Source organism: Chelonia mydas, chromosome 15, assembly GCF_015237465.2.
Source record: "Chelonia mydas isolate rCheMyd1 chromosome 15, rCheMyd1.pri.v2, whole genome shotgun sequence".
Classification (NCBI taxonomy): Eukaryota; Metazoa; Chordata; order Testudines; family Cheloniidae; genus Chelonia; species Chelonia mydas.
In genome coordinates this window covers 30,000,001-30,024,632 of record NC_057856.1, presented here as the reverse complement: position 1 = coordinate 30,024,632, position 24,632 = coordinate 30,000,001, and the positions used below count along the sequence as shown (strand labels likewise).

General features: G+C 46.5%; 1 protein-coding gene across 1 annotated transcript; it reads left to right on the top strand.

The window, feature by feature from the left end:
* The first annotated feature begins 431 nt into the window (after window positions 1–431).
* On the top strand, window positions 432–22,458 carry LOC102937037 (sodium-dependent serotonin transporter). Its single transcript, XM_007058392.3, has 13 exons — window positions 432–558; window positions 5,216–5,350; window positions 5,966–6,185; window positions 6,755–6,893; window positions 8,655–8,789; window positions 11,350–11,453; window positions 12,955–13,082; window positions 13,893–14,005; window positions 14,862–14,993; window positions 15,937–16,036; window positions 16,375–16,475; window positions 19,769–19,936; window positions 20,817–22,458. Exons 1-13 carry the CDS (start codon window positions 432–434, stop codon window positions 20,895–20,897), a joined length of 1,683 nt encoding a protein of 560 aa, XP_007058454.3. The 3' UTR covers window positions 20,898–22,458.
* The last annotated feature ends 2,174 nt before the right edge of the window (window positions 22,459–24,632 follow it).

Here is a 24,632-nt window from a genome sequence, read left to right as displayed (position 1 = left end):
TTGTAACAACTTCACCCTGCACAAGAGCACAGTGTACGCCTGTACTGATATCAAACCTCTAGAAAGAGAACCTGTTAAAACACCAGCACTATACAGTTGGTCCCAGCATTCAGTGATATGCTCTAAATGAAATGCTTTCTCTACTCCCCCTCCTGCCTTTGATCAAAGGATGGGTCTTTCTTATGGCTCCTCTCTCCTGGTGTGGATTTCCAGGCTGGAGGTGGAGAAGCCCAGTCAGTGTGACACTCCCCTCCTTGGAGCTGTCATGAGCCATAAAAAATCCTTCCCTTCTCAAACTTCTTCAGCTTGAATCCTGCAGGATTTGCATCAGAGGCAGAATGTCAGAGCAAAACTCTCCAATTCAAGCGGATAGCCTTCCCAGACAGGATATAAAAACAAACCCCAGCTACACTGCCAACCCTGTGTTGCTCATGACCCAAACGGATTCCCGGGACAAGTGGAGCAAAAAAATGGATTTTCTTTTATCAGTGATTGGATTTGCTGTAGATTTGGGCAACGTCTGGAGGTTCCCTTATATCTGTTATCAGAACGGAGGGGGTAAGGACACAGCTTTATTTTTGTAATCCTCTTCTAAAGAAAAGAAAATGACTTTTTATTTTTCAAATTTTAAAAATGTATTATTTCTTTCTTGTTTAGTTGGTTCTTACAGCATTTATTGTGAACCCAGAAAGTTCAGTGAATGACAAAACTTCTGCTGGGATTTGTCTCTCTTTTCTGTTTTACCTGTTCTTATTTTAAATATCTTTCCAGCAATGCTGATCCTCATGAGATTAGAGGTGTGAATTTATGAATATGGGAGGGGAAGTGCAATTTTTATGGTTAATATAGAAGTTTTTAAAAAAGAAAACGGCAAATGACAAATGGGACCAAAAAGATCAAATCCCGTGTGGTTGTTATTAACTTTGCAGTCTTCCCAGTTTGAGAAACTGATCACTTGTGATGGTTTACATTTTAAGATCATAACTTCAAATGTCCAAAACATCCTTGCTTTAAGATTACTGTGCAGGATTACAGGTGTATGGCTAGCACAGTTATGGGCTTGAAAAATAAAGCCAAATAGCTCCTTAAGGAGCTGTCCATGGTACTAGCTTTCAGAACTAAATAAAACAGATTTCAGCAGTTCAACCAATTAATTAAACATTCCGATTATTTCTTTCTGATAGAAATAATTACCTGAAAGTTCAAGACAAACCAGAATCCTGATTTTAGAACAGGTTTCCAGCAACTGATGAGCAAACAAACTGTTTTAAATAAACAAGAGTAGAAAAATCCTTTTTAAGAAAGTGAAAATGTGGAAATGAAGACTTTGTGTTGTTTGCAGAAGACACAGTGGATTCCACTGCCAAAAGCCATGGCCATTTGGGTATCACACCTTCATGCACGGCAAATTAGAAGAAAATAATTAATGCCAGGCTACACACTGCAGGCTGGATTCTGATCTCCGTTTCAGCCATGTAGATCCAAAATATCTACACTGAAATCCATGGAGTTATTCTGGATTAACCCCAGCGAAACTGAGGGCAGCCATTAGCTCCTTGCTGGTCAATTTGGCCTGAGCATATTTTCCTTAAATGTGCCAAGTAAATATAAATGTAAAAGCCATTTAATAAAACTGTCAAAACAATCACAGGGTGTCTTTAATAAAGGAAAGAAAGAGGAAGTGGCACAAAGAGAGAAGTAGAGAGAGGGGGGAGAGAGAGAGAGAGAGCACACATCAGATCTGATTGGTTCGTCACTTATGCTCCTAATATACATTAATAAAAGTAATTGTGTTTTAACTGGCTTTCCTTCCTCGCAGACATTCTGCTTTTGTCACACAATAGAACTTACAGAACTATTTGCACTCTCATGAAAAGGCCATTCCCTAAGCTCTCCTTCCAAGACCAACCCGTGCTTTCATAAAAGCCAGTTTCTGAGCTTCTCTCCCTCAAGAAAATTGAATGTGGTGTCAGTTGTTACAGTTGTGGGCTGCAAGTTACCTACAAAGTAGGAGGAAACTTTTAAACTCTGTCCTGTGAACACGTTTCTTTTTTATTAACATTTAAAACGCTCCCTGAAAGTAGTGAATAGCAATGTCAGCTAGCACAGTCTTGCTTCAGTCAGGAGTTTGCAGCCTTTGCTTTTCTTGCACAGAGAGGTGCCCAGCATTGGTTCTCTTCCTTGGCAAATGATCAGATTCTATAAAGAGCAGGCTAGAGAGACTGTAGTGAACCAGGTCTCAATCATTCTATGCCTCTGTTTGCATTTCATGCCACTATTTCTGCTGACCTCCAGTAGGATGCACATGAATTGCTGCAGCACTACTTGTCGGCGGGCGGGGGTTATTGCTCCTGGCAAAATATCAAATACAGATTTCAAGCAACAGGCTGTTTAGCCTAATTTCTAGCTGCTTTAAGAGGTGCTCTGGGGTCCTAGTTGTACATAAAAACATAAGAACATAAGAGCGGCCACACTGGGTCAGACCAAAGGTCCATCTAGCCCAGTGTCTTGTCTTCCAACAGTGGCCAGGTGCCCCAGAGGGAATGAACAGAACAGGTAATCAAGTGATCTACTCCCTGTCGCCCATAATCAGCTTCTGGCAGACAGAGGCTAGGGACACCATTGTACACAGGATTGTTTGTGCCTCTCCAACTGACAGCTGTAAAGGGTGGAGTTACAGTCACTGAAAACAGCCAGTCACTAAACAGCAACATCCCCTTTCGGGCTAATGGACACTCTGACACCGCTGGGGCAGAAAGTGCAGCTTTTGTGATTAGTGCTTGAAATCTGCGGTCAGAAATCCTGCTAGGAAAGACTGACGTGGCTTCTACAAAAGGTGGCCAGTGGCAACGGATGCTCGTGTTTGGGCACGGGATACCATTTATTCCTGCCCAGTTGTTGCAGTTTGCTCATGCTTGAAAGGACCCGGTCAGAAGAGAGAGCGTGGTTTTGAAGCATCCTTCCCCAGCTTACCAAGAATGAGACTGCTCAGTGGAGCTGAAAGAAGTATGGGCTGCCGTGTACTTTGTCAGGTGCTGGTTGTTTTCTTTGTGCTGTGCAGAGCAGGGGCTGGCAGCCTTCCCCTTTACAAACCGTTTCACTTTCCCGCTCTCTTGCCCTTGCCTGACGCCACCGAGGTTTGGAGACAGTCTTCTGATACCATGAGGGAATCTATAAGCCCATGCTCCTGTGCACAGAGCTCCAAAAGGGGATGGAGTCAGAGCTTCCCTTCCCCTCGGGGCACCTTCCTGGGGAGTAATAAGCTGCATCCTGCACAGGTTCAGCCTTTGCAGGCCTGGGAGCTCTGGGTGGCATTCTATCTGCAAGGTACAATGCTTCCCATTGCTTCCCCTGCTCAGCGCAGCTCCGCCCTGCCCCTCACTCTGGGCTGTGCTTAAATGGTACGACCCAGCTGAGCCAGTAATAACCAAGCTCTATATCCCATCTGCACCGGTTGCCGCGTGGCTATGCCTGTTCTGATTGTAAATGAAGAGTTCAGTACAATTCTTCCATTCTCCTCCCCCTTGAGACCCAGCGTCATCGGTTACATGACCTCATGTTACCACCGCTATGGTTTAAATTACAGTTGTGCTCAGGGTCAGTTCCCATTGTGCTTGGGGCTGTACAGACATCTAGCAAGACACCGTCCCTGTTGCTGGCTGCTGCGGTAGCTCAAGCCTATCCTGTGGCCCGGGAGTGGGGCAATGGTGGGGATGAATAGCCATGAATTCCCTTGGGATCCAGATCACTTTCCTTCACTGCCTTCACTTGCATGGATCTGATGCCACTGCAGCCTTTCAGCTGCTGAGCAGGCATTTTCGCCCTTGTCTTCCGGCTTTCTGGGGTCAGTGCAACACTGGCATATTGGAAAATGTGTTTAATAAGTCCTTGCTCTTGGATTCCCAGCCTGAGTCGGCAGTTGCAGGGGGCTTAGATAGTTTTGAGAAGTACCCAGATTTCTGGATGCTGATCCAAGCAGGAACCCTACACCTTTGCAGGTTCACCCCCGCCTAGTCATGTACCTTCCTGAGCAGAAGGAGTTAAATGTCCCTTGTTCACATTCACAGGAACTCATGTGATACCCACATCTCCCTACATGACCCCTTGCCAGTGACCATTCATCTAAAGGAAAACCCCACATGTGCACTGGGTAGTATAAAACAGCCATTTCCTCGGGTATAGGACTTTCAGAGAGAGGAGCCGTGGGGGGTAAGTTAACTAATCCCAGTAGGGTATTCTGATGAATAGAGAGAGCAGTTCCAGTTAGAAAGAATCCAGTGGGCACAAGTCTAACCCTGGTAATTACAGCATCGTTATGAATAATGCAAATTACAGCATTAATTATTGAGTTCATTGAGTGACGATACATATTCATTAGGATTTTGTCTGTAGAGCCTTTAAAACCTGAAAGGTGCTTAATATCTCATTCTCTCCCTTCCGATCGTCTGCACTGCCCAGTGTTACAGCCAATCCGTCTGTTCCTGGCTAAAATTGGGCCCCTTTACGTACAAGTAATGATACAATCGCATACAGACTTCAGAACATCCAACCACTCATAAAAGCCAGTGTGTTACCACAGCTCATAGGGAGAAAACATTGATTCATTGGCTCAGTTACAAGCATGCATGTACCCAGACAGTGTTGTTGAGAATTTGCAGTATGTCCCACAGAAACTGAGCCCACTCAGTAAACGATCTCTCATCTACATTCCCACATATTGCATGGAAGATGGGCCAAATTCACCTTTTGTGTAACTCCACCAGCATCAACTCCCCAGGAAGCTGGGGGATTGGTACATACCTACCTGTTTGCAGGCAGGTCTGCTACATAAATGGGTCCCTTGTTGTCAGGGTTCGGATGCCGATGTGGGCTGTGTAGGAAGAGGTCTTTTCCAGTGCTGCCATGAGGGGTGCAGAGCCCTTGTGCAACCAGCCCTGTGTCAATGAGGTAGCAGGAAAGTCACAGCTGTGACTTCGGGGTGCAATCCTGGCTCTGTTGAAGTCAATGGGAAAACTCCCACGGACTTTAGTAGGGCAGGATTTGAGCTCAGGTGCCTGCCCTGGGCTCAGAGAGGGGCAGGATCGGTGACTCAGACTGGAGCCGGGACATGCTGTTTCAAATAGATATTCCCAACCTGCCTGGCTGGCTTGTGAGTCTGCCTTTGCTGCTGTGGATGCCATGATGTTCTGTGGTGGTTTTGCCTCTCTCTCTGCAGGGGCCTTTCTCATTCCTTACACTCTGATGGCCATCTTTGGAGGAGTACCTCTCTTCTACATGGAGCTGGCCCTGGGACAGTTTCATAGGACAGGAGCTATCTCCATCTGGAAACGCATCTGTCCCATCTTTAAAGGTGAGACACCCTGCCCCCACCCTGGAAACTCAACATTCACTTAGCATTAACGGGCTGTGTCCTCTGCTTTGCCAGAGAAATTAAGGTAAATAAGAGTCCTGCTGAAGGTAGGTACATTGTCACCCCTTGTGAGATGCATCAGCAGTAATATTATAGCTCACAGATAACACCTCTTCCATGTCTCAACTGCCCCTCCTTCCCAGCACACAGAGCCTTGCAGCACACGGCTGTCCAAGCTCCCCAGCTCCCTGACCCCACTCCCGGGATCCTTTCCCCTTCTCATTTCCCTTCCCCCAACCTGTTCCCCTGCTCCTCAAAAAGCAGCAGTGTCCAAAATACGGAAAACCACAGAAATAAGTAGCTGTCACGATAGGGCAAATTCATCCCAGATGTAACTTCATTAACTGGCCTGAGACAACTAACTACTAGCAGTGCATGGGAATAAAGCTCCAATCCCTGGAATCCAGTGCTCTGTGTACAGCTCTCACTCAGTCCCATGGAGTTATGCAGGGATGCCATGGCTGATGTGGAAGAGAACCAATATGCATGGACTGCCTGGTTCCCAGGGACCCCATAATGTGCTCCTCTGAAGACCTCGCCCTTCTCTGCACACAGGCATTGGCTTTGCTATTTGCATCATCGCCCTATATGTCTCCTTCTACTACAACACCATCATCGCCTGGGCCTTGTATTATTTCTACTCCTCCTTCACTGGTACCCTGCCCTGGACAAGCTGTGACAATCCCTGGAACACCCCCAACTGCACCAACTACTTTGGAAAGAGCAACGTGACTTGGACCACCTTCTCTAAGTCGCCAGCAGAAGAGTTTTATACGTAAGTGCATGTAAGTGGATTACGTGACTGGGCGAGGAGGGAATCTCTTGCTCGTTGGCATCCAGTCACCACAGCGCCTCAGCATGAGGGCTACTGTGCAGAGTAGCAGAGGGAATGATCCTTGGCATTTCTGTTTCAGGCACACACATAATAACACTGCTTTATATTTTCATTTGGGACTCTCAGCAAGATTTACAAACATGGCTCCTGCTGCTCCATGTGGTGAGTAAGTAGTATTACCCTCATTTCACATGCCAGGAAACTGAGGCATAGAGTGGTTACGTGATTTGCCAACCCGAGGCCATTATACACAGTGAGCCAGGGACTGGGTGAAAAGCAGCATGTAGGAGTCCCAGTGCTTAGGTTTCGGCCTTACTCTCTCGACCGTGATTCCTACAGGTCTGTCACAGCTTGACGATGTTCCTTCTGGCGAAGGGCATTCTGGACTGTGCATACCAGGGGCAGAGTGTCAGATCTGACCATTACATCAGCCTACCAGTGGACAATGGCTCAGCATTCCCTTCTCTTTCTTGTATTAGTGACTAAGCCGCCGGGGTTTTTTGCCACAGGAGAAAGGTCCTTGAGATTCAGAAATCCAGTGGCCTGTATGACATCGGCGGGATCCGCTGGCAGCTTATCCTTTGCCTTTTTCTCATCTTCACGATTGTTTACTTCAGCCTGTGGAAAGGAGTGAAAACCTCAGGGAAGGTAAGGAGGGCTCCCACACCTGATCTTCCTGGCAGCGTCCGAATGAGTAATAACATCATATTTCAGTGCAGAGGCATCATACAGCTAACGCAGAGCCTGGTGCATTAACCCTCAGGGCCTGCTGGGTAGATGCACACCCCTAGCACTTTGCATCTCACAAGCAAGCACCTCAGCAGAGCAGCTTGGTACAGCGCATTCACTGCGCTTGTGATCTGCTGTAATGGATGGGACTCCTTGACAGAGCAGGGATTGCACATTGCCGAAGGTCTGCCGCCCAAGGATTGCTCACCCATGAAATATGGGAGTCATTTCAACAATAAACACACGTGAGAACTCTGGCATCTGATCCCTGGCAATCTGCAAATAAAAGAAAAAAGGCAAAATTCATCCAATATATTGTAACTCATATCTGCTCTGCCGTCATGGGACAGTCCATAAGAAATGCAGGTGGTTTTCTCCTGCAGTCTGTCTGCCTCATGTTCTCACTGCCCCAAAGCTTGCAACCATGGTACTCACTCCAGTCCAGTGCCAAATACAGTCTCTTTCGACAGTTTAAGGTGCCCTTGAAACTGGGCACTCCTTGCTTGCCAGCCATAATGGTGGGGTTCTGTCTGTACGCTGAACTACAGTCTGCAGAAGAATAAATGGGAAGCAGAAGCAAAAAACACACCTCCTGGCCTGATTGCCAGCAGTGCTGAGTAGAGTTGTGCAGATAACTGATTTTTTGATTCAATGGCAAGTAAAAAAAAAAAATTCACTCCAACCCCAAATCAAAATTTTTTAAATTTTTCAGTGACTCAAAAAGTTGAAAAAAATTATGTGGGGTCGAATGAAATGTTTTGCTTTGATTTCAAGCATTTAAGGGTTTGTTTTAATTAAAAAAAAAAAAAAAACCAAAGTTGAAGGAACTTTCAAAACAAAAAGTCATTCTGAATTGAAAAATTGAAATGTTTTGACTTGTTCAGAAGCTGTGTCTGGTTTTTAACTGAAACAATTCAGCCAAACCGACATAGATTCCCCAAACATTTTGATGTTGCCGAATCTGCATTTTTCACTGACACAAGATTTGGCGGAAACGTGGTGGCCCGCTCGTGCGGTGCCCACTTGGAGTCAGTGGGGGCTCAGCACAAATCAGGCCTCCAGAATAAGCACATAGCATAGAATGTTGTTGTTAGGATCAATTAGGGTAACCTCTGTTCCGCCTGTTATGAATGATCTGTGCATGCATAGCCCCTGAGCACAAACTTCCCCCACCTACTCCCAGGTCAGACATGGGAATGCATAGTTGTAAGATCTAAGTCTTGCAAAGACTACATGAGGTCCATCTAGCTATTTCCCTGCCAAAGTTGTTACTAAGTCCCCCCACAAGCTGTATCTATCATCCTTTCTCAGCAGTGCAGCATCACCTGGGAGGTGTGAAATTACTTCCTACATTTGCCAAAAGCAATGAGCGAACCCATTCTAAGCTAACTGCACCACAGGTCAGCAAGCCAGGCACAGACTCTAATGTCACTGAGGTTTGGAGAGTCATTTTCTGACCTCCCCCCAGCAGAGCGATCATTCCAAACAGTGGCCACCAAAACTGAATTCCGTTCGTCTCTCACCAGCTCAGACACAAAGACGGGAGGCCATTTGACACAGAGCATTGGTGACGACTCTGCGAATATCTGCATTAATATTCTTTGCTGGATGTGACCTAGAGGAGCCGCCGGCATCTGTCTCTCCTGGTCACTGAAACCCTTGTCCGGTCTCTCCTTTCAGGTGGTGTGGGTGACAGCTACGCTGCCTTACATCGTCCTCCTCATACTGCTGGTTCGGGGAGCTACTCTGCCAGGGGCTTGGAGAGGGATCGTCTTCTATCTCAGACCCGACTGGGAGAAGCTCATGAGCACTGCTGTAAGTTACACCCAGCAGAGCCTCTTCACAGGCTCTGACCTGCGAAGGAGCACTCCTTGCTGCTGGGGGTTTGTTGTATTTAGTGATGTGCACAGGAGCCACCCGAGAGCCTGGAAGATGCTAAGACAGGTTCAATGCTCTGTTTCGTTTTTATATTTAAAACCATTTCTGTGATGTCAGAGCTGGCTTGACAGCCCTGGAGACATCAGGCCTCTGCTTGTCTATCCCAGGACAGGTGTAGCATGGACAGACACAGCGTAAGCTCCACACATGCCAGCCCAAACTCAACAGTCTTGGCTACATGAGGGACAATGAGATGTGTAGGATCTCTGCCAGCACCAGCCAGGCTAGAGGTTGTTGTGTTGACTGGACACGGGCCTTCTTCTGCCATGTCGCCTCCCGCCGCTCTGAGTGCGACATAATGGTAACAGAGCCCTAACCATACTGCCCTTCCAGTATGGGCTGGAGCTACAGGCTGGGGCTACGTCATGCGGGGCCTTAAAGAACATAAGAACGGCCACACAGGGTCAGACCAATGACCCATCAAGTTCAGTATCCTGTCTTCCGACAGTGGCTGGTTCCAGGTGCTTCAGAACAGGGCAATTACTCCCCTGTCATCCAGTCCCAGCTTCTGGCAGTCAGAGATTTAGGGACACCCAGGGCATGGGGTTGCATCCCTGACCATCTTGGTTAATAGCCATTGAGGGATCTATCCTCCATGAACTTATCTAGTTCTTTTTTGAACACATTTCTACTCCTGACGTTCACAACATCCCCTGGCAAGGAGTTTCACAGGTTGACTGTGCGTTGTGTCAAGAAGTACTTCCTTTTGTTTGTTTTAAACCTGCTGCCTACTAATTTCATTAGGTGACTAGTGATGTGTTATTTACCCCTGCTTCTTGTGTTATGTGCAGGGGTAAATAACACATCCCTAGTCACTTTCCCCACACCAGTCATGATTTTATAGACCTCAATCATATCCTCCCTTAGTTGTCTCTTTCGTAGGCTGAACAGTCCCAGTCTAAAGGCAAGGACAAAGACTTGTAAGCAATGTGGTAGAGAAGGGGGGACTCAGAGGGAGGGGCTGATGTGATCAGAGCAACCAATCAGGGGGAGATGATGCGAGCAGCAGCGTTAAATGTGCTTAATGTGACATTAATTGCACCTCCTGGATCTCCCATCCTCCCACATGATGGTACATCTGCTGTATCCACCTCAACTGCCTTTAAATGCCACACCAACCCCTCCAGCAGCTAGTGCTTGCGGATTCATTTGGCAAAGACTCCCAGCGCAGATCTGAGACCCAGAGAGTAATGGGGTCATTATTCGTTCAGAAAATAGAGGCGCACTGGACAAGCTCTTGGAAATGTAAATCTTTAATTGAATCACCCATCTCATTTGCCGTTGAGTGTTATTTATGCTGTGTTTTCGCCCTATCTTTGTAAAGCTGGCCTGACAACAGACTTCCTGTCTGTAATTACTGCAGAGCTGCACTTGAGAATTTTCATTAAAGGTAATCAGTGATATACTTTCCAATTAAAACCTTTCAAAACAGATACACAGCCAATCATACTGCAGACATCACTTCTTCCAGGAACTGTGAGCCAAGCCCCTGTGTAGCTGGATGCCAGGAGACGGTTCGGGAGTACTGCAGTTTCACATCCTCATCCTTTCTCTCATCCTGATTTCTCTGCTTAGATTGCAGCTGAATTAGGTGTCATTGCTCAAGTTCTCTGCCGCTAAATTACCCTTGGAAGGACACCTGCTTCCCTTCATCCTAGAAGAGCTGTCTCCCCAACTCCTCCCTATGTCTGGGGTGTCCTTCCAGGAGGAATTGGAGAGCAAGGGCAAGCAAGGGAACCACATCCAAAAACAGTATTCAGGAAAATATATTTAAATAGGGGTCACCAATGTGACACACAACCCAAGGGCTCGTCTGCACTGGGACCTCACATTGTGTTAAAGCCAGTCCCTGAGCTGCATGGGAACTATTACATTTACACACGTAACACCTGTCGGCACTGTGAGAATGGTGCAGAGGGGCTACAGTGTAAACAAGAATCTAGCATGGAGCATTCAGCATTGGAGCAGCTGGTTGATCCCTGGGGCTAACCATGACCTGCTGACATGATACCCTGTCTATACTCAGTTGAGTCTAATACCATGTTAGTTACCACCACTCCTCTGGGTCATGCTCCAGAGTGAGGCAATTGCCCAGCGCAGACGGGTCCTGAAAAGAGCAGACATACACATGAGGCACGGTGCCACAGGCACCCTGGCCAACCTGGAATTTTTTCTGCGCTTTCAAAATGAGGCAAAAGGCAAATTTCAGAAACAGATGGTAAGAGGTGCACTCCATTACACACGGCCTGGGAGTCAGAGAGAACGCAAAGGGAGCTGACCTATTTGTGGTGCCCAGATTCACACCCCCTGTCACTGTCTCCCTGAGAGTGGGAGGCGCCCAGTGTGTGTTTGGGAGATGCGCTTCCTGGCCGGGTCACAGCCCCTGGGATCCACCTGCTCTCCTGCGTCTAACCAGTGTCTCTGCTTCTTCGGCCAGGTTTGGGTTGATGCTGCTGCCCAGATCTTTTTCTCCTTGGGCCCAGGATTTGGTGTTCTTCTCGCGCTTGCCAGTTACAACCATTTCAACAACAACTGTTACCGGTAAGAAACCGCGGACTCCACCCTGGCAGAATAGCCAGAAGCAGGGATGTGAGCTGAGCCTCCCATGTGCAGCAGAACACACAGAAAACTCAGCCACATCTCTGCACGGGCTAGCGCAGGGCAGGCTCCCTCCGGTAGGCCTGCCGCTTGTCCCCCCTTCTTGCCTGCAGGTGAGAATCCTAGTCCTTTGGCTCCTCATTCCCTCCAGTGCAAATGGAAGAACCAGAGGAGCAAGTTCTTAGAACGGGGTCCCCAGTTCATCTCTGCCGGGTACAAAGGTGCAGGTGCAAGTTCTGAAGGCACAAACTGCACCTGCAGAAGGGCGGCTGAGCCTCTGCCTGAGCAAAAATACCCCTGAAAGTGCAAGTCCTGTGTGGTCAGGCAGCGCACCCCGAGCCACATCACGGCAGGACAGCAAGCCCAAGCCTCTGCCAAGGGCCTCCAGCTACCCTCTTGCTCACATGCACTGGTGAGGGAGGGTGTCAGCAGCCACTTCTCTGCTGCCTGGGAATGCTGCTTCTAAGCAGCTAGGCACCTTTCAGTGGATTCCCAGAGGGCACTGGGGGCTTTCAAGGGATTGCTCAGCTGGGTGGGTCTTAGAATTGTCTTTGCCCTCCAGAAAGAACCAGTTTTGTAGAATCTCAGGGTTGGAAGGGACCTCAGGAGGTCGTCTAGTCCAACCCCCTGCTCAAAGCAGGACCAATCCCCAATTTTTGCCCCAAATCCCTAAATGGCCCCCTCAAGGATTGAATTCACAACCCTGGGTTTAGCAGGCCAATGCTCAAACCACTGAGCTATCCCTCCCTGCTGTTTCTGCACATATCGGTCACACCCCCAACAGGCAGGGCCAGCCGCCCCAAATTATTCAGTGCTCTCATCCCAGCACCGGGGGAGACCATGCTGTCGCCTGGACTGAGGGCTGCCTTGAACCAATTGTCACTGCAGGATCCAAACTTCCAGATGTGCAATCTTTGGGATCCTCACTGAGAGAGGAGCGGCCAGGCACTACGGAGCACTAATCCCAACTCTGACAGTGTAAAGCCTACTCTGTTCTGCATGGAGCAGGCTGGGCAGCCCTCTGGCTCCTGGCTGGTTGTCAGTGTCCCAGAGATTGGACTTCCCAGGTGCAATGCAAATCCCAGCACTTACGCCGGTGGGTGCCATACTCCGTGGTGCTTGGACTCTTAAGGAGATTCTGCCCGGCTCTTTGTTCATTCCTAAGCAAGCAGAGTTGTCCGTCCCAAATACGAATCCTGCCTCCAGAGCTGGAAGCAGCAGCAGTCCTGGCCACTCAGCCGCATGGGAATGAATCCCTCTTGTGCCTCATGATGTGAGCGAACTGAACCCCACTGTTACAGCTCTTACTCTTTATGGTTTCTTTGGGGAGGGGGATAAGGGGAAGGTTTTGGGCTTCTAGGTACTGGGGCTAGAAATACAAATGCAAAACCAGTTTTTGAAATACCTTGCCCTTCAAGTCACCCACTCCTGTTCTGCCTTCCAGAGACGCCATTGTCACCAGCGCAGTGAACTGTCTGACCAGCTTCCTGTCAGGGTTTGTCATTTTCACAGTGCTGGGCTACATGGCTGAAATGAGAGATGTGGAGGTGGAAGATGTAGCAAAAGATAAAGGTTTGCCTCCCTTACACCTGATAGCCTTGGAATAGCACCCTTCCCCTTAGCCCTGGCCAGCTCTGGATATCAGCAAGCTGCCTCTCTGGAACCATGCATTAGGGACTGGGGGTGAAACCAGCATACTGAGCATCAAGGTCTGAGTTATGTCCCTTGCTTTGCTGTATGACCCTGGGCAAGTCACTTCCCCTTTCTGTGCCTCAAATGTCCCCATGTATCATAAGGAAAGACCGTTCTGACCAACCTCACAGGGCTTAAATACTGTGTGTCCGCACAGTGACCACTGCATGAACGTTTAGATTCCAGACCATGACTTAGGTTGGAGCTTTCCTAGAAATGTCAAAGTGCTGGAGTCACACGGCTGCAAGTGGGAGCAGAATATGGTCCTCTGCAAGCTAACAAATGTGGGGTGAAGTTAGGGAGCTACTGTGTGCGGTGCCCACTATTGGTGACTACAGACACAGCAATGGCCAAAGCTGAAATGATTAGACTAAGCAAGAGCGAGGTCAATTGGGAAATGGAATAACCTGCCACAGGATGGGGTGGAATCCCCAGCAACCCGGGAAGGGAAATCCCAGACTGGTAACGCCTGGCAGGGATGAGTAAGGGCAAGATTTTCACAGACATTTATCTGCCACTCATGCATTTGAAAATCTCCATCTAAATGTTTTTCCGGCATGGGTAGAAAATCACCTTACTTCTTCCAGCTTTTCCCATCATGAGCAGAAAGCAGATGCCCTGGGACTTTCATATCACAGACTATTTTCATAGCAACCGGATGGAAGGACATAACCTGATGTTCCCTTCTAGGTCCAAGTCTCCTTTTTATCACCTACCCTGAGGCCATCGCAAATATGGTGGGCTCAACCTTCTTTGCCATCATATTCTTCCTCATGATGATCACGCTGGGGTTGGACAGCACGGTAGGTACTTTGATTTCCCTATGGGGCGAGAGCAAAATGATCCAAGAAAGGCATGATTGTACATTCCAGGCCCCTCGCTTCCAGAAGGGTTATTTTGGGGTGGGACTTTTGGTCACTGCTATATATCATTCATAATGGGGGGTGGGGTGCACAGGTGGGAGGGGACAGGAAAGGTAACAAAGAATACGCCATCTGTACCTCTCTAAATATGACCCAGGTGTGGATGAACTCAACATGTCTTTGATTCCTCTCTGTTCAGTAAGGGCCTGATCCTGCTTCCCCCAAAGTCCATGTGAGTGGAATACTGGCTTCAAAAGAACTAGGACTGGGTCTTGAGCAATACTCCCTGTAGGCTGTGGGAGTAAAGGGTGCTCAGCATGTCTCAGGATCAGGCCCTATTTCTATTTGGTGTTACTTGGCCTATCAATGTTCCTTACAAGCCCCTGAGATGCCAGAAAAACTTGAGGTTTGGTAAAGCTGGTTGGAAAATGGGAAAAAACAAAAGTGTAAAAGTTTTCACCAAAAAAAAAAAAAGGTTTTCGTGTTCTATAAATTTCATTTCGTTTGAACATTTTATTATAAGATTTCATGATTTTTTTAAAATGTGAAAATAAACCATGGTGAACCATGGTAAACCACGTTCCCCACAGTTGATAACATCTGTGCAGGAAATTGTAAATCAAACCCTGGGGAGGGGGTAAATTTTGCTCTCCGTTACATGGGTGTAAATCACAGAAAAGACCAATGAAGCTAATGAACCCACACACACATTAGTGGGATTGCACCAAGAGCAAAATTTCACCCTGTGCTTCATTTTCCTGGCTCACCCCAATGTCTCATCTGGCTGCTTTTGCAGTTTGGAGGCCTGGAAGCTGTGATCACGGCAGTAATGGACGAATACCCTCACATCCTAGCAAAGCAAAGGGAGCTGTTCGTACTTAGCCTCATCACCATATGCTTTCTGGGCTCTCTCACCACCCTTACGCACGTGAGTAAGTCTGAGCCACATTAGATGCTACCTCCTTCCTCTGCAGGCCCAACATCACAGGCTTTGCAAAAAGTTCAGCCAGGAAAACTGGCTACAGCTAACATAGAGCCCAGTTCAGATGATCTTTTCCAATCAGAATGACTTTGCATTTGTCAACATTGAATTTCCACTGCACCACCCCTTCACCTGGCTTGGGAAGGTCTCTCTAGAGTTCTTCACAACTTTCTCCACCCTCAACTAGCTTGGCTAATTTTGTGTCACTTGCAAATTTTGCTACCTTGCTGTCTATGCCATGTCCCAGATCATTAATAAATGTACTAATCAACAGTCCTACCCCAAACCTGAGGGAACCACGATGGGTCATTTATTGCTATTGGTTTTTCTCATGTCTCTTAGCCAGTTCATAACAAAGCTGTACCCCTCAGCCCAAAAGTAATTAGTTTCCTTGAGTGTGGGACTTAGTCAAAGGCTTTGAGAAAGTCCAAATAAGCTTCATCAGCTGGCTCTCCGTTATCGGCTATTTTGCTGACACATTCAAAACACTCTAGTAGTTTGAAGTGTCCTCGTTTTCCTTTTCAGACCCCATGCTGCTTTGTTGGTATGTTCCTGCTCCATGCGGGGCGGAGGGTTAACATAGAACTCTTCTCTCCCTGTTTTTACATCTAGCTCCTCTTAACTGTCCCAGCAGTCTCCCTTTATACTGACTCCCTCAATCAGTGAGCCCCATGACTGGCACCTGAACCAATACCTTGAGGGAGAGAAAAAAAGTCTCCTTCATTTTCTTCTTAACCCCTTCACGCTCAAGCAGCACATGGGGCTTGTTAGCGCCAGTGTGACTGGAAAGCTTGAGAAAACTAGTGCAATAGAAGTGGCTAAAATTCAGCATTGCACTTCCCATGTAAGAGCCGCTAAAATTACAGCCTGCTTGTGTTTGTTATTCCAGGGTGGAGCATATGTTGTCAAACTGCTGGAGGAGTTTGGTGCCGGCTGCTCAATTCTGGCGGTGGTGTTACTGGAAGCAATAGCTGTGTCATGGTTTTACGGTAAGGAGAAAAAAATCCTTCTCCAGCACTAGGCTTATATTATGCACCAGAATAACCTACGGTCATGATCCTGCAAAGACTTACGCACGTGCTTTACTCCATGCACATGAGTAAGTTCCAGTGACTTCAATGGACTCCCTGTGTATAAATGTTTATAGGAGCATGAATTGTCCAATGGCTGGGGCCAACGACAGCCACCTACATGTGTAGCAGTTCCCAGCACTTTCATGAAACTCTTTCTAAATACGTCCTCTGCTCTGCGTGTGCTGCCTGATTTCTCCCTGCCGTGACAGTGACGCCATGTCTGTGATTTTCCTGCCCCCTGCTCCCCCATACAGGAATTCAGAGGTTCTGTAACGATGTCAAAGCCATGCTGGGCTTCACCCCAGGGATATTCTGGAAGGTCTGCTGGGTTGCCATCAGCCCTGCCTTTTTAGCGGTGAGTATATTTGTCCCAAGCAAAAAATTAAGTTTCCAACTTTCCTTTAACCTTGTACCATGCAAGTCCCTCTCCGGCTTGCTGGAACTCTGGCACGCAGCCTGACAGCCTGTGACCCATAGATGCCCATGCAGTTTCCTGTCCAGTTCATGGTGACAGAGAAAACCACTTGGATGTGTCAGGGAGAAGGGCTGCTTATGGAAAGTCTCCTCTTTGTCTGTGGTAGCAAGAAATCAATAGGAAACTCTTAAGTTCAAAAGGGAGCATGACATGCTGTCTGTACTCACTGAGACTGTGTATTTGTCAAAGAAAAGGCCATATAATATATGCTCAGGCTCATAAGAATCTATGTACCATGGGCCAAGCTCACAGCTGGCAGCTGCAATTCAGTTAAAGTCAACACAATCATGCCTGCTTACACCAGCAATGAATTTGGCCCTATCATTTCCCCCTTATAAAATAAAGCTATTGACACTATAGACTGCAATGTACTGTGGCTTAACCTGCCAAGTTTGCTACTTTAAATGCAACTCCAGTGCTATGCTTTGTACTGGATCCATCACCTTTGAAGTGCTAACCTTACACTGGACTTCAAAGAATGCCCCATCTGTAAAACGAGGAGGATATTCATATTACCTACTTTGCACAGGGAGAGGGATTGTGAGGATTAATTCATGTTTTAAGCACTTTGAGATTCTAGGTTGTCATCAAGGCAGAAGGAAAATTATTGAGTTATACCAATCAGACATTTGACTGGAGTGCTGTTTTCTTCATCTGATGAAAACCCCACAAACAAACTGGATCAGTGTTAGGAATATAATTCTGGGAAATGTCAGTTTAAAATCCAGATTAGCCGTTAAAGATTAGAATACAAATCGCTGAGAAATAAGAGCATGAAGTTAGGCTGCACAATCCATTTATATTTACAGTGGGATTGGTGAGATGTTGTACGCTGATTTGATTTAATTGGAGAGCGAGTTCAAGGTGATGCTAGTATAATCATGAACAAATAATTCCAAGAGGAAAAAACCTAGTGATGCTGTTTTAAATGGCTTTTTATCACATTGTGATATATCGCCACACTAGCTTTCTAAATTCTCCCAAACGCTACTGCCCCTCCATTCTGTATTTTATTTTCCTTTTTTGCCCTTAGAAGTTTTAAACAAACTCCTAGACTTCTAAGGCGTGTGTGTGTGTGTGCGTGTGTGTGCGCGTGAGAGAGAGAGAGAGAGAGAGATTGCAGTGAATATTCTGATGGTGCCATCAATACAGCTGTCAAGGTTCCTCCCCCACTCTGAACGCTAGGGTACAGATGTGGGGACCTGCATGAAAACCTCCTAAGCTTATCTTTACCAGCTTAGGTCAAAACTTCCCCAGAGTACAAAATATTCCACTCTTTGTCCTTGGATTGGCCGCTACCACCACCAAACAAATACTGCTTACTGGGGAAGAGCTGTTTGGAAACATCTTTCCCCCCCAAATACTTCCCAAAACCTTGCACCCCACTTCCTGGACAAGGTTTGGTAAAAAGCCTCAACAATTTGCCTAGGTGACTACAGGCCCAGACCCTTGGATCTTAAGAACAATGAATAATCCTCCCAACACTTGCACCCCCCCTTTCCTGGGAAATGTTGGATAAAAAACCTCACCAATTTGCATAGGTGACCACAGACCCAAACCCTTGGATCTGAGAACAATGAAAAAGCATTCAGTTTTCTTACAAGAAGACTTTTAATAGAAATAGGAGTAAATAGAAGTAAAGAAATCCCCTCTGTAAAATCAGGATGGTAGATACCTTACAGGGTAATTAGATTCAAAACATAGAGAATCCCTCTAGGCAAAACCTTAAGTTACAAAAAAGATAGACAGAAATAGTTATTCTATTCAGCACAATTCTTTTCTCAGCCATTTAAAGAAATCATAATCTAACGCATACCTAGCTAGATTATTTACTAAAAGTTCTAAGACTCCATTCCTGTTCTATCCCCGACAAAAGCAGCATATAGACACACAGAGACCCTTTGTTTCTCTCCCTCCTCCCAGCTTTTGAAAGTATCTTGTCTCCTCATTGGTCATTTTGGTCAGGTGCCAGTGAGGTTACCTTTAGCTTCTTAACCCTTTACAGGTGAGAGGAGTTTTCCTCTGGCCAGGAGGGATTTTAAAGGGGTTTACCCTTCCCTTTATATTTATGACAACAGCAATATCTGTTCACATTATAAGTAGCAAAGTATCACACTGAAACCACAGCTTCTCCTCCAGCAGCAAACACTAACGAACTACGATTTCTAAATTCAACCCCAGGCCATTCCCCTTTAGTAGGAGACACTGACAGTCTGCAGAGCACCTGAGTTGTAGTTGCTGAGCTCCCACCAGGCTGCATGAAGCTTGTGTACAAAATGCCAGCCCTCTATTAACATTCCTGGGGGAGTGGCATGGGGGACGGATACTGAAATGCAAGCACCGTAAAGGGACACTCCCAGGGGCAGCCTGAATGGGATAAGTCTGGCCTCAGTCAAGTTCCCGGTGGACAGATGACCACATCACAAAACCAGCCTCAGAGCTGGTACCAACTGGCCCCTTTACTGGCAGTGCAGGCAGAGAGGCCACTGGCTGAATTGACTCTGGAGACTGAACTCTTCTTAGATCAGGGATGAAGCACATGGGTGGGGCAGAATGAAGAAGCTGGCACTGCTGCTGCCTGGGCTGGAGCAATTCTGGGGAGAAAGACAGTGAGTCCGTCTCCAGGACTGAGAGCACAGGACCTTTCCCTCGCGCTAAACTCACTTGCAAATGTACCTAAAAGAAGACATTAAACTCATAAAGCCGAGGGCTAAATAATCCCCCCTAACTGATCCCCTGGGAATTCAATGAGGTTACACCAGGGATGAATGTACCCCCATGTGCTGGAGGAGCTGGCACAGAACCTTGCACTGCAGAAGGTCCCATGACTTGCTGGTGGAGGGGTGGGGGCATCCCAGCTGGCCTGAAAGGAGTCTCTGCCTAATCACTGGCCTCTTTAGCCTTCATTGTTCAGACAATTTGTCAGATCGCGTGATGCAGTGCAGTGGCACATGACACATGTAAGAGAGGCCAAGTTAGCTGCTCAGAGGAGACTTGTCCTCTTCTGACATGTCCCTAATTAACCAGTTCCCTCTTCACAAGAGACACCAGGTCAGATTCATCCCAGGTGTGAATTCACTGAAACTGGCTGAGGGGTGGTTGTGGAGCATGTGACTTGTTGCGCTGTTCCGTGAATGTGCTTGCCTGACGTTGGTGGTGTTATCTGTTAACAGTTTATAATAGTCAGCTCTCTCCTGGACCAGCCACCGCTCATGCTGTTTGATTATCACTACCCCGAGTGGAGTATCTCAGTGGGGTACCTCATAGGAGCATCGTCCTTCATCTGTATCCCTTTCTACATGGTGTACAAGCTGGTCTGGACTCCTGGATCCCTTAAACAGGTCAGGAAGAGCTAAGTGTCATGCGTCACAATCCTGTGTGGGTCAGATATTGTAGGAGCCAGAGTTCGATGCAACACAGCTTGAAAGACTTGAAAGGGGTCAAGTCTTCAACAGGCCGGCAGGGTCTGAAAGCTCTGTAGAGAAGTTCTGCTCATCCCCTAGTGACCTTGTTCACATGGCAATTAAATCATGACAGATTAACTAGTTTTAAACTGGCCCAGGCTAGCACTGTTGGCCTGCCTGGCCTAGACCAGCAACAGTCATTTTAAAGCCTTTCTCGAGGTCTGGCTAGGGGACCATGGGGCCCCATCTGGAATATGGCTCTAATGGTTATCCCTGGTCTACAATGGTCAGAACTCCTCCCTGGTGTACCCCAATGAGTGAACTTGGCCCACTGGGTTTATATTGCATTAGCCTGAATCTTTCTAAAACCATGAGGACACGCAGTTCCTCTCAAAGGCTTCAAACCCACGTCACACTGTAGTGACCAATCTGAGAGCAGCTCAGTAGGTTCTAAAGTCCCTCATTCCTCCTCAGCTGAGGGAAAGACCCCATCTCCCATCCACAGAGCTCCCACACCCCACGCACAATTACATTAGGGGCCGTCCTGCCCGAAGAGAAACCTGTCAGCATTAACCTTAGAGCACAGTGCACCCGCTGAGCGGTCGTACCATCATTTGTGATGGGCTTAAACTGCACCAGACAACATGGTGCCATCAACTATGCGAGAATCACAAGGATGTGCCCAGGCTTCTGGCATTTCAATGGCACGTGAGAGAGGCAGAGAAACGGCCCAGCTTTTGTCCCAACATGGCACCAGTTGCATTAGCCACGAGAGCAGTAGCTAACCCCCGGCCTTTTCTTTACTTGTATCCTCTAGCGTCTAGCAGTGTGCATTCGACCAGAGAAAGCCATACGAGACCAGCACGCGGATTCAGTATGTATGTCATCAGTGCCATAGTCCTACGGTGCACACAAAGGGACAATAGACTGTTGTTTGCCTTTACTGTTACTTACCAAACCAACTAAGGGACAGGGAAGAGAAAAGCTGTCATCACTGTTTAAATTGTTCCCCTGCTTCTCTCCTGAAGAGTTGTACTCACTGGCCAAAGCTCGCCACAAGGTGTGGAGAACACACCTAATCCACTGTCTGTGAGCCATGTCCTCCTTCCACAGCAGCTGTACACACACCAGTATCTCAGTAAAAGCCTGTACTGTCCATGTCTTAATAATGGGCTCGATCCAATCTTCATTGAAGGCAGTAAGACTTTCTGCAACAAGAGCTGGATTGGCCCTTAAATGTGTCTGAAGTATAAATAAAATTTTAGTCTGAGCAGAAGCCTGATTGTTATAGAAGCATAGAGAGGTAGGACAGGATGGGACCTCAAGAGGTCATCTAGTCACCCCCACAGTGCTAGTTTGGCAACCACATTTATGAAGTGGGTTGTGCTCCCAACTCCCCTGTGACTGTACCATTGTTAGGCCCCAAAGTGGCTTCTTCTTCCATACCTGCACCATCTGCTTAAATGTTAGTGACGCCTTTGCAGACATGGTTCAGCTTGAGCCGAGGGCACAACAGACCCAACAGAACTCCTGCATTTGGAAGCACAATTCCCGGTACCTGGTCTTCAGCCTCCTTTTCTCTGTTACAGCTCATTTGAGCATTCCACAAAGTGGAGCTGCTTGGATTGCCATGCCTGGACGTCCCTGTAGCCATGGGGAGAACCACAGGTTGGAACTCTATCTTGTGTTGTATTTAAACCTAAATCCACTTCTCTCCCATCACTCTTCAGGATTTTCCCAGCTGGGTTTCTTGTTATCAAGGAAATGTTGTTTAGAGAAAGGGTTTGCCCATCCTCGTCAACAGCCCTTCCTCCTCCCTCCTGCAGTGGCGTTTGGATGGTACTTCATTAACATTGCGCCATGACCTGGCTGCTAGATCAGACAGGTGCAGACAGTGGACTGCGGAGGAGGAACCTGTTGTTCACACACATGTAGGGGAAAGAACAGCCAGGCGGGGGGAGTAAATAGATGTGTGTATATAGTCTTTTTTTTTTTTTTTTTTGCAATATTCTGAGCCAAATTTAACTGGCAAACAATGTGGTACGTTCTGTGTTAGATATAAATTGGCCAGAAAATAATGGTAAGGCATAGAGGAATGTAACTTGCATCAAAGTGTAGGTAGGTGTGCAAAACTAGAGAAGCTGACGTGCTGAAGGGGCCCAGGAGTGTGGTGTATAACAGGAGAAACAACTCAGAGGAAAGCATAAGACAAAGCGAGGGCTTCATGGTGATCGCAGTTACCCTTTGTATATCCAGAGTAATTCCACTGACTTCAGTCAAACTGCTCTAGTTTTACAGCAGGATAACTAAGATCACAATCTGGCCCAAAACGGTGCATGCCAAATCAGCACAAGTGACCCTCCCTTGCAACTGACATGCATTTGCTAGCCCAGAAACAGCATCCCCTGAATGTGGCAGACAGACTTCCATGGGAGGTGCACCTGGGTCTGGTATCAAAGTCCCCTTTCAAAGAGAAAACAAAGCACAAGTAGCAAGTATAACTCACTGCTGGGAGAGCAAAACAAGCTCCCCTCATTGTTCGCTTGTTTGAAAGTCATGATTCCGAATTCAAAACCACTTGTGCTCCAGCTACCCGTGGGATGAATTCCTTATTGCTACTGCTGATTCTGACATGACACCCTAATCCTTTGGGCCTCACAAAGAAGGGACACATAGCTGCGAATACTCTCCTCAAGAGTAAGATTGTTATGTCTGACATTACAATTCATGAATCGTTTAGAAATGCTTGCAGTCTCCTTGTTCAAACGTACTAAATGTGGAGTGCAAAAGCCGCATGATTGCTTATTTAACACGTGAATGATGTGGAAAATAAATGTGACGCTGAGTGTTGTGACATAAACCTAATTACAGATCTAGACTCTGAAGTTTTGTTTTCCTAAAAGCAAAATGCAGTCAGGTGATCTTAGAATACCTCGCTGGGTTTTTTTTTATTGTAAGTGTATTAAAGAGTTGACTAGCTTCTACCGTGGATCTAGATTTGGATCACTACTGGTCTGCGTGTGTTTCATTCGGGAAACTGTGTGTGTTAGAGGTAAATTGTGCCATCATATATCTATAACCCTGCTTGCAGTTGCTGCTCTGCCTTAGCACTTTAAACAGTATTCTACCAAAATAAAAGCCAGTTAGGGAAATTCTATTTAAAGGTGAACCACAACGCTTTAGTTAGCTAACTAAACATGCCTGGCATAATAACACCTAACAGCTATGTAGTACGCTTTTCTCCATAGATCTCAAATCACTTTACAAAGAATCTCAGAATCCCCATTTTACCGGTGAGGTACAGAGAGGGGAAGTGACTTGCCTGGACAGAGCCAGGAACAGATCCCAGATCTCCTCACTCCCTGTCTGGTGCCTTGCTGAGCCAAGGCTCAGATAAGATCATTTCCTTTTTTACTAACCTTCCAAGACCTGAGTTCAGGATTCAACATTTTATCCAACGACTGACTGACAACATCCTAGTTACCTAAAACAGCTCTCCCTACACTGCAAGAAGTGGCTGAGAGATCACCAACTACAGCAGAAGAGACAGCATCCCCAGGCTTAATGTAGTACGTAAAGACCAGAATGCTCTTTAACTATTTTATTTTTAAAAGTAAATGTAAGAAAACCTATCAAAACCTAGGACTTCATGGTTATCACTATGTTGTCTTTTGGGACTCCCTGAAACTCCACAACGACAGTGGGGAGGGAATTCAGATCCTCCTGCTCCAAAAGCTCAGGTCCCTATAATTTAGGCTAAAGGAGAATCTCCATTAGCTGTTAGCAGTATAGGATTTATGACACTCAGTTGAGCAGTTCTGAATCCATCCAGTAAGATAGCAGTGGTATGCGTGCACGCTACTCAGTTCATTAAATACATTGTACACATGTTCCGCATTAGTGATCTGGGAACTTAAACAGTTTCTTTAAATCTTTTCAGTTCATTTTTAATGTAATCTACCACCTTTTTCAGCTTTTACAGAAACTTTTTGTTAACATTAAACACTTTCCATCTCTTATTTTTATCATTAGAGCTGTAGCACTATAATGGACTCTTACTTTTTGGCATATCTTCTACATACAATATTTTGTTATCCCTGACATACTTTTCAGTTTCCAAGGCTTGTTTGTAACCTACTTCCCTACCCCCGATTGAATTAAAAGCATTTGGCCTTATTTTCATTTAACTCAAGAACGAATACGTTTAACAAAGCTGAATCGTGTTAGAGCACATTGTTCTGCTCATGACGTCTTAATTAAGTGCATGTAACCCAGCTGTCTCCTACAGTTTGGTATTATGTTACCTTATATCTGGACATTATCTTAAAGATGAAAAACTTGCATAATGAAACATAAGAATATAAGAACAGCCATACTGAGTCAGACCAATGGTCCATCTAGCCCAGTATCCTGTCTTCCGACACTGGCCAATCTCAGGTTAGAACAGACAATTTTTGAGTGATCAAACCTTCCTATTAAAAATATAAATTATTTTATACAGCTGTGTTGCTGCAAACTTCATTCTGCAGCTTTTACCCTGATAACCTACTCCCATTTCTTACAGCTGATGTGAAATAATTTTTGTTATAAATGAGGGATTATAGTACAATGCATCTTTTAAAATGCAAATGAT